The sequence below is a fragment of the Ambystoma mexicanum genome, chromosome 1q (genome assembly GCF_040938575.1).
Source record: "Ambystoma mexicanum isolate Mex_15411 chromosome 1q, UKY_AmexF1_1, whole genome shotgun sequence".
NCBI lineage: Eukaryota > Metazoa > Chordata > Amphibia > Caudata > Ambystomatidae > Ambystoma > Ambystoma mexicanum.
The window spans coordinates 77,213,672-77,232,451 of record NC_090922.1 but is presented as its reverse complement, the minus strand read 5'-3'; the positions used below and the strand labels follow the sequence as shown (position 1 = coordinate 77,232,451).

General features: G+C 54.5%; 1 protein-coding gene across 3 annotated transcripts in view; it reads left to right on the top strand.

Annotated features, from left to right (window-relative positions):
* SPIRE2 (spire type actin nucleation factor 2) overlaps window positions 1-18,780 on the top strand; it is a 468,191-nt gene that overhangs the window by 413,863 nt on the left and 35,548 nt on the right. For 2 of the 3 annotated variants that reach the window (XM_069635566.1, XM_069635564.1), the window contains 5 exons: window positions 5,500-5,642; window positions 6,377-6,514; window positions 10,058-10,125; window positions 10,846-10,873; window positions 11,547-11,662. In XM_069635566.1, the coding sequence (XP_069491667.1) occupies window positions 5,500-5,642; window positions 6,377-6,514; window positions 10,058-10,125; window positions 10,846-10,873; window positions 11,547-11,662 (493 nt within the window). The remainder of the gene's footprint in view (window positions 1-5,499; window positions 5,643-6,376; window positions 6,515-10,057; window positions 10,126-10,845; window positions 10,874-11,546; window positions 11,663-18,780) is intronic. The other variant, XM_069635565.1, reaches the window with a different exon arrangement.

The window sequence follows — 18,780 nt, the reverse complement described above, 5'->3', positions numbered from 1 at the left end:
CTTGTGCACTATCTTGTTGAGTAGGGGAGTCGGGGGGGGGGGAAAGCGTAAACAAATTTCCCTGACCATGCTATCCAGAGTCTGTTCCCCTTGGAACAGTTCTGGGGGTACCTTGAGGCGTAATCTTGGCATTGAGCATTCTCCAGAGTTGCGAACAGGTTGATCACTGGGAAACCCCATTCTGCGAAAACGTAGACAATGTCTACATGTAATCGCCATTCATACTCCAAGGGTAGTGGGAAATCTCTGCTGAGTACGTCTGCCAGAAGATTGAGTTCCCCTGGAACATGTTGCGACAACAGGAACATGTTGTGTTTGAGAGCCCACTTCCAGATGTTCTACAGACAGTTTGGACAGCCCTGGAGAGTGAGTGCCGCCTTGCTTGTTCAAATAGTACATGGCTGTGGTGCTGTCTGAGAGGATCAGGACCATCTTTCCCTGCAGTTGTGCCTGAAAAGCTTTTACTGCTTTGAATACTGCCCACAGTTCCAACAGGTTTATGTGGTTGGATGCTATGCCCGACGACCAAACTCTGTGCGCTGTCTGTTGAAGCAGGTGAGCTCCCCATCCTGTGAGAGATGTGTCTGTAGTTAGAGTGGCCTCCACTGCGGGGGTGGTGAAGCATTTCCCCTTCCAGAGATTCTTCCTCCACCACCGTAGCGAGAGAACGAAGGCTGGTGAGAAAACCACTAGGTCGTCCCATTGTCCGCTGGCCTGACACCACTGGCTGTTTAGCCACTCCTGCATTGGACGCATGCGCACGTGAGGAACCAAATAAATGCATGACGCCATCATTCCCAACAGTTGCATAGCTTTGCGTACTGTCACCTCCCGACTCGCTACATATTGAGGGATTTGAAACAGCATGTTTTGGACCCTCACGTTCGAGGGGAAGACCAGGCCGTCCTTTGTTCGAATTAGAGCCCATAGGAACTGCTTGACCAGACTGGGGTTTAGGCTGGATTTCTTCTAGTTGATGGAGAATCCCAGGCTTAATAAAAGATCTATTGTTCTTTGGGCATTTGACAGACATGTTTCGTAGGAGTCCCTTGTTATGAGCCAGTCGTCGAAGTAAGGATAAACCGGGATGGATCGCCTGCGCAGGTGTGCTGCTGCCACTGCCAGTACCTTTCTAAATACCCTTGGTACAGAGGCTATGCCGAAGGATAGTACTTCGAACTGATAGTGCTTGTCTTGTATCATGAATCTGATTTATTTTCTGTGCACCAGCAACATTGAAATATGAAAGTATGCATCTTTCATGTCCAATGTTGCCATATAATCCCCCTGAATCACCTCTTGCAGAGAGACCATACAAAACCTTTGGGCTTTACAACTTTGTTCGCTGGGCGCAAATCTAGTACAGGGTCCATGGTGAGATCCTTTTAGGGTACAAGGGAGTACACTGAATAAATACCCTTGTTCACCTGTAGAAGAGGTACATCTATGGCGCCCTTTTCCTGTAGGGTCTTCACTTCTTGTAGCAGGATGTGCAGATGTTCTGATGTAAGGCGTCTTGCTTGTGGCGGTCTGAACTGGGGGGTCCGGCACAATTCTATCCAGTACCCGTGGGCAACGGTCTTCAGCACCCACTGGTCTGTAGTTATTCCCTCCCATGCTTGAAGAAATGATGTTAGCTGGTCCGACCGGGGATGCATGGGAGGGGACCCAGAAATGTGGGTCATTTCTGGCCTGAGGCCCGGGAGCCTCGAGGGGTAGAATTCCAGCACCTTCCTTTACCACATCATTGCCCCCTTGTGGGATATGGGTTGGTGTAGCTGCTAGTTTCTTGGGGAGAGGACCAGTTATTTCCTGAGCCATATTGATTTTGAGGGAAACGTTGTCCACAAAAGGAACATCTAGTCCCGCCCCCCCTTCTCTGTGAAGGTCTCTGGGTGATCTGATCCAGAGTCTTAAGGGTGTCATGCTCCTTCTTTGCAGTTTCGAGGGCTTCATCCACTGCTTTTCCGGATAAATGAGCTTCCTCCACTGGTTTATTTATAAGAGAAGCTTGGGTCTCTGGTTTGAAACCAGCGTTCTTTAGCCATGCATGCCTCTTCAGCAGTGTACCCTGATACAAAGGACCTTCCGGTTGTCTCTGCTGCATCCAAAGTATTTTTGAGCATACTTTGGTTAACTTGCCTGCTCTCTGCCACTGTTGAGAGCAGATGGGCTTGCAGCGGTTCAGGGGCTTCTTGAAGGCCCTCCTCTAGCTTGGCCCCTTGTGCATCAGCATAGCTGGCCAACAAGGTTGTATTATTTGCGATGCGGGGGGGAATAAGCCGCAGCTGCACTTATCCTCTTCCCCAGAACGTTCAGTCTTTTAAACTCCTTGTCAGCGGTTGCCTCTCCAGTAGATGGGGGAACCCCTGCTCTTTTCCTGGTAGTTGGCACTACTAGTGAATCTGGAGTAGAATGACCCCTGATATAGAGAGGTTGAGAGGGGGAGGGTCGAAAATGTTTTTCTACCCTAGGATTCACTGCTCCATTAAGGGAAGGTGTTAATAAAGAAGGGGCCAATCGCTTCTTGATTGAATTTAATAGAGGAATAGCTTGGCTGGCAAGAGGTTTTTCTTTTAAAATGTCCTCCACAAAACCAGCTTCTGGAACGGCTTCCTGGGTAACAATATGGAAATGTTCCGCTGCTTTCCTCAATATGGCGTTGAAAGCCATTTGATCGTCGACGGGGAGGCCTGTCGACTGGGGGTGGTTGGAGGGGAGTCCAAGCACAAGGCGTCAGGTTCCGGTGTTGGATTAGGTGACTGCCAAGGGCGAGGATCAATGGGGTCTGGGTCTACTCCCCAACCCTCAGTGGGGACCAAATGAACCTCCTCGGAATCAGCAAAGGGATCTTCATCTTGAGCCTCCTCCTCAGTGAGGTCATAAATATATTCCTCTTCTTCCTCATCTTGAGTAGGTTGTGGACTTCTCAGAGAGTTCTACAAACCTCTCTAGCCTGTCCATGCATCCTTCAAATGTCTCTCTGGTCCAGACAGATGAACCAGAGCGGTCCAGGGGTGGAAAGGGCTCTTGTAGTGGATCTTCTGTCGCCAACCGTCGAGATTTCTCCTTTAATGCCGAAGAAATCCCTCCAGTGCCGTCCGAAAAGTCTTTTTGTGGTTCCGACGGTTGATGCGTGTCCTTCTGTTTGTGTGTGGGCCTTTCCTTAGGTTCCGGTAAATCCCTCGGCCTATCCTTGGATTTCAACGAATCCCTGTGTTTGTCCTTGGGTTTTGATGAATCCTTGGACTGTTGTTTCTGAGAATCAGCCGAAATGATCCTGGCGATGCTTTCGGTAATCACTTCAGAATCAGGAAGTTCTAAAGTTCGGGCCTCTGGTTGCACGACTACTTTCAGCGTAACCGGGGCCTTTTTACGGCCGTGGATGCTTTCTTTCAATGAGTCTCGAGGGATTCCTCAATATTGGGGGCAGCACTCTTTGATTTAGAGGGCCCAGTTGCAAGACGCTTTTGCGGTTGCAGGGAGGGCTGCCGATCCTGGCGGTCGGCGGACAGGGCCAAAGTTATCGGTGTGCCATTGGGGCTTTGGATATTTTTGACTGCTTCATTGAAGAGGTCCCTGGGGTTGTTTTTTTAGTGTGTAAAACGTGTGTGTCTTTGTCGCTGGGGTGTACATTTCCCATAACAGGACCACAGTCTTGCCTAGCGGGGCCGGGGACAGACGACGCATAGCGAGAATGCTTCGCCAAGAGGTCAATCGCCTCTGCTTTCGGAGGCTTGTTCGTCACTCAGCCCCTCGTCACAATCAGCTTTTGTGGCAGCGGGACAGCTAGACTCGGCCTGCAACATTCCGTGGGCCGCCCACCGCTTAACACAGCGCTCCTTCAGAGTTTTCAGGAGCAGGAGCTTACAAGCCGAACAAACCGCCTCGTCGTGATTAAGGCGCAAACACTGATTACATTTACGATGTTTATCCTTGCAAGGGAATTTGGCCTTACAAGAAGGACAAAACCTAAACGGAGTCCTTTCCATAGCTGAGGAAATAAGTAGTGATGGAAAGACCCAGAGAACAAAGAGAGAGGAAAGGGAAAGGCAGTCTCAGAAAAGGAAATGTCTACCCTGACCCCACTTGCCTACTGTGTAGGCATGCCAGAAGGCCCACGTGGTCGGCAGCGACGACCGGAACACTGTCTGCTGAATGTCTGTGGAACCGTCTTCGGCAAAGGGATGGTAGGATAATATTAAATAACTTTAATAATATATGACCAAAGGTCGAAGATTACAATAGCAATTTCTCAGGACAAACTCTCCATAAGGCCAACAGCATGCTGGGTGGAAAAAAACAATCTGAGGGACCTCAACGCGTGAGGGATTTTGGGTACACTACACGTCACGTAGGGATAGTGTTACAGGCAGGCCCATGTCGACGTCCCCTTTCGATTCTCAAAAGACAAGATGAAATACTCTGCAGTGACCACTAGATGTCAGACTATATGCACAGCATGTGATTCTAAGCAGATTAACAAGCATCAGAAGTAACTTTCTTATTATGACTACAATATATACTGAAAGTGATGTTTAGAAACTATCATTGCAACACTTTAAAGAGAGACAGTTTACAATGGTAGTACAATTACATTACTTTGTTTCTTTGTAGTTATTTTGCCAAGAATACACACCATTTTGTCTCTCTAAACGCCCTTCTTTCCTGGAAAGGGTCAAGCTCAGATTTAAACAACAAATCGGTTTCTTCTCTGCAGCACCAAGGCAATGTTTAAATGTGTGCGCTGACATCCGATTGTTATTTTCTATCGGCAATACTACCAACCAAACACAATTGCAGATCTGCAGACTGGTCCTCGTGTCTAATGCAATATTTGTCAGCACGTACCACAGCGTCTATCTGTGTCCCCTCAAGTCTCCCCTTATGGACAATGCACCCTCAGTGTGATAGCGACATTCCTGCAGGACACACGTGATGACAACGCACGTCTCCAAATCCCAGGCCAGTCACACTGCTCATGGGATAACTCTGTCGCTGCTGCTCTCGATCCTGTGTTAATCATTAAAAACAAAAACAAAATCACAGTACCCTACCCCTTTCAATATATTTGTGTTTTCCCTCTGGCCGCAGTGCTGTCGGCGATTGCTGGCAAATGGGCACTTGACAACACAACTCTCGCCGATGAAGAGAGATAACTAGATGACTATAATACGTAGGTTAGAGCTGACAGAAGCAGCTACTTTTGAACACAGTGCAAGCTGTCTTATTTCAGTCGTTTTAAAGCAATGTAAGAACGCACTTCTGCTTCCAAAGTCAGCCATACGTGTCTCAATGTCTTAATCAGGCTGAAGGGTTGAGCCGACTCACAGGAATCTGAATGTGCAGCTCTCAGGCAAAGCAGGCCACTTCAGCAGGAGCATGTTGAGGATAATGAGAAGGAGAGGCCACACAGAATGCTGTGGCAGAGCGTAGCTTTCTGGCTCTCGCCCATTCTGGATGATTGACTTGTCGGTCTGACTTTTCCGTCCATTCTAGGCCCGTCTTCTGTGGGTTACCCCCAGCCATCATATAGCTCCAGTGGGTTCCATCCAGATCGAAGTGACCTCGCGCTGGTGGAGGAAAGGGCTGAAACGGACTCACACTCTGCCATGGAGGGCCCTTCAAAGCATCTGTGGCTGGTGAGTACCGGTACTTCAAGGACTTACACTGCTGTCCCCCATGTATGATGGCTCTGGCAGAGAGAACATATGCATGCATGAGGTTTTGTTTTAGCTCGTTCGTAACTCACTGGGACCTTTTGAAGAAAAACGCAAGGAAGGGTCTAACATTTGTGCCTTGCTGCAAGAAACGCTGCTTTTGGGTGTGCGGCGCAAGATGTGTGATACTAATACAGTATTGATATGATGAGGGTTGGCTGGTGGAGAAAAGCAAATCAGTGCATTTCTTTGATGGGACACATTCCAGTTGTGAAATCCCACTGCAGAGGGTGTTGCAGATAGTGGCACGGTGGGGAGAGTAGTTGGGCGGAGGGAAAGGGTAGGCCTCCCCTCCACAGCTCCGTTAGGCTCCTCATGTGCCCTGCCACTACTCATGAAATAGTGTAATGGGATTTGCAAGTGCTCCACGAGGAGCACCAAAGCCTGCCTCTGCCACTGTCTATATGTACTCCATCTTTCCCACTGAAGAACTGCCACCTAACTTCAGAGCCTCACCCACATGCATCACCCACCTTGCTGCAACAGTAGTAAAATGCCCATAAGTAGCGGCAAGGCAACCTACGTCCAGTAGCATATTCTCCACTTCCCCGGCTGACAGATACAGAGGACTTTCTCCGTGGTACTAGTTAGAGGGGGATTGTTGTGTGCCAGTAGCTTGTTTTTACAATGTCCGCCCCTTGTCATTCTGCCCGCAGCAGGAGTTCAGTCACCCCGTGGAGAGCCTGGCCTTGACTGTGGAGGAGGTGATCAGTGTGCGCAAAGTGCTGGTGAAAGCGGAGATGGAGAAATTTCTCCAGTACAAAGACCTTTACAACAGTTTAAAGAAGGGGAAGGTAAGGACCGAGAGTCACTTGTGAGCATTAATCTGAATAATCTGAACAGTATCTCGCCCCCCAGAGCAGTGCGACAAAGAGACACGTTCAGGGAAAGCTAGCGTTCACCTGTGCGGACTGTGATCAATGAGACAAGATCTCCCTGGAACAGCATCTAGACCCCTTCTGCTTAAATTGGAGCCTGGGGAAGCCTGCGCTTATGTGTACTGCCTGTGGTGGTCCCTTTAAAAGGAGCGGTGTGGAAATTGAAAGCGTAAAATTGCTTTTACGCTTTCATGTTCGCTCCAACTCATTTTGGACCCATTCTAAGGCTCAGGAGAGTAGCAAACTACAGCCACCATCTTTGCTTTGCTTTCCTCCTCCATCTCAGGACAGCACTTCGTCTTGCGCAATATAAGTCTCACATTACCACTTGCCAATGAGCAGGTGGATTCCACTGAAATCCATCCTAAAACACTACCTGCAAAGAGTATTTGCAAGGGGGGGGGGGGTTCTTTCTCTCAAAGTGGAGAGTAAAAGTAAAGAGTAAAGGGGATTTCTCCTTGCTTTACTCATTGCTTTTACACTCCGCTTGGAGAGTGTTGAAAATTGCATGCAGGGGACCCAAAGTGTAAGCCTGGGTGGTCCCCTACATGCAATTGCCGTTTTTTTTCTCCAAAATGATACCCTGCGTGTTTTTCTTGGTCAACTGCAGCAGCGCATTCTTTTAGTGCTGCTAACTGTAGCGTGGGGGGTACAGGGCAGGGGGATGTAAGGATTGACAGGTGTTGGAACCAGTGAGACGTGAATCATGTTGGCACTTTTTTTTAATGGAAGGCTCTGTGCCACCTGTACATGCAAGATTTAAGAGAATCTACATGATTGCACACGTTTTTGCAATGACAGACCTGGCATATTTTAGAGGGGGTACCCCCTTTTTTATTCTTGCCCTACCTTCTGCCCACAACCTTTACCCCATTCCACTGCCTTTCTTTACTGAGCAGTAAACGGGAAAGCTGAAGCCATTGTTTTTTCAGATGGTATAAAAAAAAACACCATAAAAGCCCGGAACGGTTTAAGATGGGGCAGTAAGGGCAGAGGAAGTCTAGGTTCAACTGTGATCACTGCTCTAAAGAATGGCATAGCAAGAGCTGTGGACATCCGGCTACCAGGTATGACCACTTTGATAAAAGAAGGGCCAAGGGTGAGGAGGAACCATTTTTAGTTTTGGCTATTAGGTAGGGCTTTAGCCGAAGCTTTTGCATTAAGGAGTACAGCTAGGGAGAAATGGCACATGAGGAAGGACATAAAGTTGTAGGTGTTTGATTATTTACCCACCCATTGCGTGTCCGTGGCATCCTAATCTCTATAGCCATTACCGCCCAGTTCCAACCCCTCCCTACCCAAAATACATTCTCCTGGGATCTCTTTGCTCTAGCTTTTTCAAGGCTTACCATCAAACCTTGCGCTCAAAGTGCCAGCCAGTGTTTTTTCAAAACAGTCTTCTGCGAGTTAAGGACTTTAATTGAAGCTGTAAACACGCTACTGGTCTAATAAAAATGTCTTAACCAGGTCTTCCTTCAGCCATTCGATTTATAAGCCCTATGCATGTCCATCACTGACGTCCTGTTAAAAACAGGCATTGGTAAAGCCAATAGTTTTGGCTTGGGTATAAGTATCAGGCATTTCCCAGGCACTTCTATTATATATCCAGATGCTTGTACATTTTGCAGCTGCTACCATAAAGTGCCAGTTAATACCATTGTGGCAGTGCCTAGCAAATGCATTCCCCATGCCTACACAAAAGCCAGAACGGTTGGCATTGCCAATGCTTGGTTAACAGTGTGGCTTCCCACATGATCTGAATATGCTCAAGGACTCCTGCCTTCCAGCTGAATGCTCACCATTGCCTCCTTCCACCTTGGTATCCTTCCCAAATGAATATGCTTAGACTTAAAATAGTTCTCTTCAATGCAGTTGGGGTGAGCAAATAGGCAGGGTTGTGTTGAGAGTTCTCTCTGCCTGCCAGAAAAACGGGCAAGTCCAGAGAAGGCACACAACAGTCCAAGTAGCGCCCACCTCCAGAACAGACCATCGGCTGAGGAGTGTCATTCTAAGATATTAGGCCCCAGACCTTTATATAGATGACTCCCTGCAAAGGTGCAAAGAGGAAGTTGCTTAATTAATCCGAAACCATTAAAACACATAGGCCATATAAAATGACCAAGAGAGAGAAACAATACATATGCTTCAGCAAGCTGCCCAGAGCCTATCACGGGATTCAGTTGGTTGGCAGGTTCCAAAAAGGTAAACATGAAGGCATCGCTTCCAGCAGCTGTCCGAGCTTTAGTGTGGTAAGAATTCCCAAACTCCGAAAAGATGATAAGATGTTCTTCCACTACTCCTCTTAAAGGAGGTATTATTGCTATAATAGAATTACATGGGGTCAGGATCTCTCTGCACTGGTTAGCCTTAAAGTCTAGCCTGTGCCCTCCAACGAAATGAGTCAAGCCAGGGAGTGAGGTCTAAAAAGACCTCCTTCCCAAAAACCAAGTCAGGGTCACCAAATAGTTTGCAGATATGCTGGGGTTCCCGTTGAAGTGGATGCAAAGCGGAAAAAACAATACTAACGTGGGAGAGAGGCATGATACCACTACATCATGCAATTTCAAATATGGTGTGTTCCTGCACTCTTGATCTGCACAATAATCCATGGGCTTTAAATCTACCCACTCAAAAGAAGTCAGACTACACACGGGCACCCGTCCATACATGGCTAACCACTTGGCCCAACATTATCACCCTGCAAAAGACCAGACCTAAAGACTTCTGTCCACCAACAATATAGAGGGACGAGCATCTCTGGCTGCTTCCATAGTCTAATCCAGTGCATGATAAGGGGAGAGCATGTTTTTTAGAGTGAAAGTCTCAGGCTTTTAGAGGATGTGTTAAATTGCACGACTTCCCAGAGTACACTCCAGCAAAGCCAGAGGAATGAGAAGTTCAAGCAGCCAAACAGCAACCTGAGAACCTGAAAAAGGCACGCTTGCTCCATATGTCCGAATACCTCTTCTCTGGCTATGTGCAGTCCATTGGTGGGCTTACTCGTCTCTAGATCATTCATCTCTGGATCGTGTCCAATGACTGACAGGCTATTTATGAGCTTCTTCTGTTACATTCGGATGGCCTGTCCATGCCTTATAGAGCGATCTTCCGTTCCAACTAGTCATGAAAAGACATGCATGATTTTATCTCACATTGCATCTACATCTTAGAAGGCCACAGCAAGACAAGACTGTGTGCAAGTTAATTCCTCTTCTGGCATCTAAGCGAGAAATGTTCAACTTTCTAAGCACCAACCTTGTCCGCGGGCTCACCATTTTGGTCATCCCGGGGTCTCCTGCAGGTACTTGTGCAACCTGAGAGGGAGAGGGGGCTGGCATGGCAGAGTACAATGGGCCCCATAAGAATTCCAGTGCCAAGACATGTGCAGAGGGAAGAAAAGGCCAATGCCTTAGAAATCTTTATCATGGATGTCTAACTATTCCCCTTTGTATCCTTCAGATCTGCTGCTGCTGTCGGGTGAAGTTTCCATTGTTTTCCTGGCCAGCAACATGTCTCTTTTGTAAAAGGTAAGCAGAAATTCCACTGTCTTTGGGCAAGATCCATGAGGTCCAGGATTAAAGAGAGGATGGGGTCCTCCAAGTGTAAAAAAGGCCAACTGCAGTGACACACTGAGGATGTATACTTACCACGAAAAACAGGTTCAAGGTTTGAGGAAAAACGCAGACAATGTGAAGATAGGGTTCATGCTTATAGAACAAGACCCAACAGGAAATGCCAACCCCAACGCACACCTCCTTTGATGTGTCTACTTATGTGGAATCCTTGGAAGGATGACTAACATGCATACGTCATTGCGATGAGGCTGTGAGCGAGGACACAACGTATTTTCATTGTGAGAGCAGCCATGTACTGCGTTGTGGGTCTGTGTATAGTCTATGAGCAGTGGGTCCTTGAGGAATAATAATGCATGCTGCATGCGAGCAATGACTCACTGTGGGTGATTGATGTGTATGGTAGAAAGAATAGCCTTGGAAGATGTGTCAGCAATGAGTGAAGTAATACTGTGTGCAATTCCCTGCACTGGGCATATGACATTAGCTGCTATACATCATGTAAACTTGAAGTGTAGGACTGGTATTATCAAGATATTTATGTTACTCATTGATTTTCAGAAGATCGCGTCAGTTAAATACCCTGCTTTGTGTATCCAACTTCTGTTCCTCCCTCGGCTTCCTTGGTGTAAATGTTTTGTTCTCTTTCCCATCTTTGCGGCCCTCTCTCTATAGGTCAGTGTGCAGTGCTTGCGGTGTCAAGGTGAGTATTACTCAGAATGTCTTTTTTTGGAGATGTGACAAGGTCAGGCTGGTTACAGTGCTACAGAGATCCTACAGTTGTATTGTAAAGTCTTACCTCCTACCATAAGGCATGCCTTTGCATGCCATTGACATGCATGTGTATGAAAGAAGATAGGCTTCTCTAAATCCCAGCCTTGTGTTTACGACTGATGTGTATGCCACAAAACAGAATTCTCCAGTTCTCCAGTTCTCAATCGGGCACATACTATTGGTGTGTACACAATGAAGTAGACCTCCCTCAGTCCCTGCTGGCACATGGGATGAATGTGTATGTCTAGAGGAAGGCTATAAGCATAAGCCATCCAGGCACATACCATTGTGGTACGTGGGAGACCTTCAGTGTGCTAGCATGTCAAGCATGAAGGGGCATGCTAGTAGAAACCCCAGCCTGTTATGTGCTGCCTGTGTGTGTGCCTTAAAGTATGTTTTTTCTAGTGCCACTCTAGCAAGTAGTATTAAGGCATGTGCTATGACGCACACAATTGACATGGCCGGCAGTAAACTGTTGTGTTGGCACTTGGTCCTAAGTTCTACTGTGCATGATAAAATGGTGTACTCAAGACTATTGAATCTAAAGTGCTATTCACGTTGGAAAAACCTTCTTTTTCTCTTCCTTTTCTACAATTGCACAGATGAAGATTCCTTCCAAGAAGTTGGCACACATTCCTGTCTACACTGTGGGCTTTGAAGGCCTTCCGGGATCCGTGACCACATGGGGAAACCCACCCAGGAAGAGGGACGCCTTCCAGTGAGTTTTCCAGTTCTCTTCCCACTCCTATGGCGATCTGTGACATTTCTAAAGAATTTTTAACTCCCTTCGAAGGAGGCTCCCTCGTGTACTCATCCCCCCTGTGGGACTCTGACTGTGTGATAGAATCTACAGATGGCATCTGCAGAAAAAAAGCTCACTTGCCGTTTTTGATAGAAATTGTATAGTTGGTTATTTATAACGTGCTTAATACCCAGAGGATTCTAAGAAAGGATCCTGTGTTGCTCTGCTGCGTCTTGTTTCCAAGGGGAGCGCGTTGCCCATGAGCTATCCTTCCAGCGGATTCAGAGATTATGAGAAGAGGTTAGGTTTATTCACGTGGGAACAAGCAAAGGCGATGCACTAATGCATCTCATTACTTGTGCCAAATTATTTTTGTGAATTGGCCCCAGCGTGCTACCCATTTAAATGTATAGACTGCATAAGAAAAATTACAAACAGCAAACAAACCTAAACTAAGTCATAATCATTCTGCTTTTTTTAAGAATAAATAAAATAGGGAAACAAATTAATTTAAAATGATGTTTTAAATAGTGTGTAAGATGTATTTACAAACACATTATATTGTGTGGGCGGAGGGAGTTCTAAAGGTTTGATGGAAGACAGAAAGAAAGGCAAGTATTATTCATATTCATTACCCCACATCATATTTCCTTCTGAAGTAGTCAAGCGACCCCCTTGATTCTGAAGACTACGAGGGTAATTCATAGAATTTCGCAGAAAAGTGTCGCAAGCGGCTGGCGCAGAGTGTCCGCGTGCGATTGTCTGCGCCAGGCACGTGCGCTAAAACCGATTTCCGCGCACAGCGTATTCATGGATTTTAGGCTCCCAAACCAGCCGTGGCGCAGAGAATCGCAGCGACCCTGCAGCAGCGCCAGTAATACCCCCAACAACGCCCTTGCACAAGGAAAAGCCATCAAAATCGCTAAATCATCGCAAAGGGCTGCGCTAACCCTGGACCAGTTCACTGGGCTGGCAAACAGCAAACGCCAAGCGGGGAACGTGTATTTCAGGGTTGTGCGGGAAGTTCCACACGCGATTGGCCGCGTGCAAGCAGGGTACGTGTATCTCAGGGGTGCGCGGGAAGTTCAACACGCAATTTCATCAGGGTACGTGTATTTCAGGGGTGCGCTGGAAGTTCCACACGCGATTGTCCCAGTGCGAGCAGGGTACGTGTATTCCATGGGTGCGCGGGAAGTTCCACACGCGATTTCAGCAGGGTACGTGTATTTCAGGGGTGCGCGGGAAGTTTCACACACGAATGGGCCAGTGCGAGCAGGGTACGTGTATTCTATGGGTGCGCGGGAAGTTCCACATGCGATTTCATCAGGGTACGTGTATTTCAGGGGTGCGCAGGAAGTTCCACACGCGATTGTCCCAGTGCGAGCAGGGTACGTGTATTTCAGGGGTGCGTGGGTAGTTCCACACGCGATTGGCCCCGTGCAAGAAGGGTACGTGTATTTCAGGGGTGCGCAGGAAGATCCACACGCGATTGGCCCCGTGCAAGCAGGGTACGTGTATTTCAGGGGTGCGCGGGAAGTTCCACACGCGATTTCAGCAGGGTACGTGTATTCCAGGGGTGCGCGGGAAGTTCCACACGCGATTTCAGCAGGGTACGTGTATTCCAGGGGTGCGCAGGTAGTTCCACACGTGATTTCAGCAGGGTACGTGTATTTCAAGTGTGCGCGGGAAGTTCCACACGCAATTTCAGCAGGGTATTTGTATTTCAGGGGTTCTGGGGAGTACTACACGTGAATTGGCCGTGTGGGTCCTCCCAGGTGTACGCTCCTCAACCTCCACGGCCCCTGCAGGCAGCCCACACCACGGGGGACTACCCTGCACCCCTGCTCATGACCCGCAGGCAGCCCATCCACCATGGGCATGCCCCCCAGCCAACACACATGTCACCTTGCACTACTGATCAACAATGCATGTCTCCCACCACCCCCACCCCCCAGCAGTGCAGGGGCACCCTCCACCAGGCCCCCACTCATGTCTCCCACCCACCCCCACCCCCCAGCAGTGCAGGGGCACCCTCCACCAGGCCCCCACTCATGTCTCCCACCCACCCCCACCCCCCAACCACCATGGGCAGCCTCCACCAGGCCTCCACTCATGTCTCCCACCCCCCCACCCCCGAGCCACCATGGGCAGCCTCCACCAGGCCTCCACTCATGTCTCCCACCCACCCCCACCCCCCAGCATCCAGGGGCAGCCTCCACCAGGCCCCCACTCATGTCTCCCACCCACCCCCACCCCCCAGCAGTGCAGGGGCACCCTCCACCAGGCCCCCACCCATGTCTCCCACCCACCCCCACCCCCCAGCCACCATGGGCAGCCCCCACCAGGCCCCCACTCATGTCTCCCACCACCCCCAGCCACCATGGGCAGCCTCCACCAGGCCTCCACTCATGTCTCCCACCCACCCCCACCCCCCAGCCACCATGGGCAGCCCCCACCAGGCCCCCACTCATGTCTCCCACCACCCCCACCCCCCAGCCACCATGGGCAGCCTCCACCAGGCCTCCACTCATGTCTCCCACCCACCCCCACCCCCCAGCCACCATGGGCAGCCCCCACCAGGCCCCCACTCATGTCTCCCACCATCCCCACCCCCCAGCAGTGCAGGGGCACCCTCCACCAGGCCACCACCCATGTCTCCCACCACCCCCACCCCCCAGCAGTGCAGGGGCACCCTCCACCAGGCCCCCACCCATGTCTCCCACCACCCCCACCCCCCAGCAGTGCAGGGGCACCCTCCACCAGGCCCCCACCCATGTCTCCCACCACCCCCACCCCCCAGCAGTGCAGGGGCAGCCTCCACCAGGCCCCCACTCATGTCTCCCACCACCCCCACCCACCAGCCAGCAGGGGCAGCCTCCACCAGGCCACCGCTCATGTCTCCCACCACCCCCACCCCCCAGCCACCAGAGGCAGCCTCCACCAGGCCACCACCCATGTCCCCCATCACCACCACCCCCAGCAGTGCAGGGGCACCCTCCACCAGGCCCCCACTCATGTCTCCCACCACCCCCACCCCCCAGCCACCAGGGGCAGCCTCCACCAGGCCCCTACTCATGTCTCCCACCACCCCCACCCCCCAGCAGTGCAGGGGCACCCTCCACCAGGCCCCCACTCATGTCTCCAACCCACCCCCACCCCCCAGCCACCATGGGCACCCTCCACCAGGCCCCCACTCATGTCCCCCTGCACCCCCACCCCCCAGCAGTGCAGGGGCAGCACCACCAGGCCCCCACTCATGTCCCCCTGCGCCCCCACCCCCCAGCATCCAGGGGCAGCCTCCACCAGGCCCCCACTCATCTCCCCCTGCACCCCCACCCCCCAGCCACTAGGGGCAGCACCACCAGGCCCCCACTCATGTCTCCCTGCACCCCCACCCCCCAGCCACCATGGGCACCCTCCAGCAGGCCCCCACTCATGTCTTCCACCCCCCCACCCCCCAGCATCCAGGGGCAGCACCACCAGGCCCCCACTCATGTCTCCCACCCCCCGCACCCCCCAGCATCCAGGGGCAGCCTCCACCAGGCCCCCATTCATGTCCCCTATCACCACCACCCCCCAGCAGTGCAGGGGCACCCTCCACCAGGCCCCCACTCATGTCTCCCAGCCCCCCCACCCCCCAACATCCAGGGGCAGCCTCCACCAGGCCCCCACTCATGTCTCCCACCCCCCCAACCCCACAGCAGTGCAGGGGCTGCACCACCAGGCCCCCACTCATGTCCCCCTGCACCCCCACCCCCCAGCATCCAGGGGCAGCCTCCACCAGGCCCCCACTCATGTCTCCCACCCACCCCCACCCCCCAGCCACCATGGGCACCCTCCACCAGGCCTCCACTCATGTCTCCCACGCACCCACACCCCCCAGCCACCATGGGCAGCCCCCACCAGGCCCCCACTCATGTCTCCCACCCCCCCACCCCCCAGCATCCAGGGGCAGCCTCCACCAGGCCCCCACTCATGTATCCCACCCACCCCCACCCCCCAGCCACCATGGGCACCCTCCACCAGGCCTCCACTCATGTCTCCCACCCCCCCCACACCCCAGCATCCAGGGGCAGCCTCCACCAGGCCCCCACTCATGTCCCCTATCACCACCACCCCCCAGCAGTGCAGGGGCACCCTCCGCCAGGCCCCCACTCATGTCTGCCACCCACCCCCACCCCCCCAGCCACCATGGGCAGCCTCCACCAGGCCTCCACTCATGTCTCCCACCCCCCCACCCCCCAGCCACCATGGGCACCCTCCACCAGGCCCCCACTCATGTCTCCCACCACCCCCACCCCCCAGCAGTGCAGGGGCACCCTCCTCCAGGCCTCCACTCATGTCTCCCACGCACCCACACCCCCCAGCCACCATGGGCAGCCCCCACCAGGCCCCCACTCATGTCTCCCACCCCCCCACCCCCCAGCATCCAGGGGCAGCCTCCACCAGGCCCCCACTCATGTATCCCACCCACCCCCACCCCCAGCCACCATGGGCACCCTCCACCAGGCCTCCACTCATGTCTCCCACCCCCCCACACCCCAGCATCCAGGGGCAGCCTCCACCAGGCCCCCACTCATGTCCCCTATCACCACCACCCCCCAGCAGTGCAGGGGCACCCTCCACCAGGCCCCCACTCATGTCTGCCACCCACCCCCACCCCCAGCCACCATGGGCAGCCTCCACCAGGCCTCCACTCATGTCTCCCACCCCCCCACCCCCCAGCCACCATGGGCACCCTCCACCAGGCCCCCACTCATGTCTCCCACCACCCCCACCCCCCAGCAGTGCAGGGGCACCCTCCACCAGGCCCCCACTCATGTCTCCCACCACCCCCCCAGCAGTGCAGGGGCACCCTCCACCAGGCCCCCACCCATGTCCCCCACCCACCCCCACCCCCCAGCCACCATGGGCACCCTCCACCAGGCCCCCACTCATGTCCCCTGCACCCCCACCCCCCAGCAGTGCAGGGGCAGCACCACCAGGCCCCCACTCATGTCCCCCTGCACCCCCACCCCCCAGCCACCATGGGCACCCTCCACCAGGCCCCCACTCATGTCCCCTGCACCCCCACCCCCCAGCAGTGCAGGGGCAGCACCACCAGGCCCCCACTCATGTCCCCCTGCACCTCCACCCCCCAGCCACCATGGGCACCCTCCACCAGGCCCCCACTCATGTCTCCCACCCCCCCACCCCCCAGCATCCAGGGGCAGCACCACCAGGCCCCCACTCATGTCTCCCACCCCCCCACCCCCCAGCATCCAGGGGCAGCCTCCACCAGGCCCCCACTCATGTCTCCCACCCACCCCCACCCCCCAGGCAGTGCAGGGGCAGCACCACCAGGCCCCCACTCATGTCCCCCTGCACCCCCACCCCCCAGCCACCATGGGCACCCTCCACCAGGCCCCCACTCATGTCTCCCACCCCCCCACCCCCCAGCATCCAGGGGCAGCACCACCAGGCCCCCACTCATGTCTCCCACCCCCCCACCCCCCAGCATCCAGGGGCAGCCTCCACCAGGCCCCCACTCATGTCCCCTATCACCACCACCCCCCAGCAGTGCAGGGGCACCCTCCACCAGGCCCCCACTCATGTCTTCCACCCACCCCCACCCCCCAGCCACCATGGGCACCCTCCACCAGGCCCCCACTCATGTCCCCCTGCACCCCCACCCCCCAGCAGTGCAGGGGCACCCTCCACCAGGCCACCACCCATGTCTCCCACCACCCCCAGCCCCCAGCAGTGCAGGGGCACCCTCCACCAGGCCACCACCAATGTCTCCCACCACCCCCACCCCCCAGCAGTGCAGGGGCACCCTCCACCAGGACCCCACCCATGTCTCCCACCACCCCCACCCCCCAGCAATGCAGGGGCAGCCTCCACCAGGCCCCCACTCATGTCTCCCACCACCCCCACCCCCCAGCCAGCAGGGGCACCCTCCACCAGGGCCCCACCCATGTCTCCCACCACCCCCACCCCCCAGCAGTGCAGGGGCAGCCTCCACCAGACCACCACTCATGTCTCCCACCACCCCCACCCCCCAGCCACCAGGGGCAGCCTCCACCAGGCCACCACCCATGTCCCCTATCACCACCACCCCCCAGCAGTGCAGGGGCATCCTCCACCAGGCCCCCACTCATGTCTCCCACCACCCCCACCCCCCAGCCACCAGGGGCACCCACCACCAGGCCCCCACCCATGTCTCCCACCCCCCACCCCCGAGCAGTGCAGGGGCACCCTCCACCAGGCCACCACCCATGTCTCCCACCACCCCCACCCCCAGCAGTGCAGGGGCACCCTCCACCAGGCCCCCACCCATGTCTCCCACCACCCCCACCCCCCAGCAGTGCAGGGGCAGCCTCCACCGGACCCCCACTCATGTCTCCCACCACCCCCACCCCCCAGCCACCAGTGGCAGCCTCCACCAGGCCACCACCCATGTCCCCTATCACCACCACCCCCCAGCAGTGCAGGGGCACCCTCCACCAGGCCCCCACTCATGTCTCCGACCACCCCCACCCCCCAGCCACCATGGGCACCCTCCACCAGGCCCCCACTCATGTCCCCCTGCACCCCCACCCCCCAGCAGTGCAGGGGCAGCACCACCAGGCCCCCACTCATGTCTCCCACCCACCCCCACCCCCCAGCCACCATGGGCACCCTCCACCAGGCCCCCACTCATGTCCCCCTGCACCCCCACCCCCCAGCAGTGCAGGGGCAGCACCACCAGGCCCCCACTCATGTCTCCCACCCACCCCCACCCCCCAGCCACCATGGGCACCCTCCACCAGGCCCCCACTCATGTCCCCCTGCACCCCCACCCCCCAGCAGTGCAGGGGCAGCACCACCAGGCCCCCACTCATGTCCCACTGCACCCCCACCCCCCAGCATCCAGGGGCAGCCTCCACCAGGCCCCCACTCATGTCCCCCTGCACCCCCACCCCACAGCCACCAGGGGCAGCACCACCAGGCCCCCACTCATGTCCCCCTGCACCGCCACCCCCCAGCCACCATGGGCACCCTCCACCAGGCACCCACTCATGTCTCCCACCCCCCCACCCCCCAGCATCCAGGGGCAGCACCACCAGGCCCCC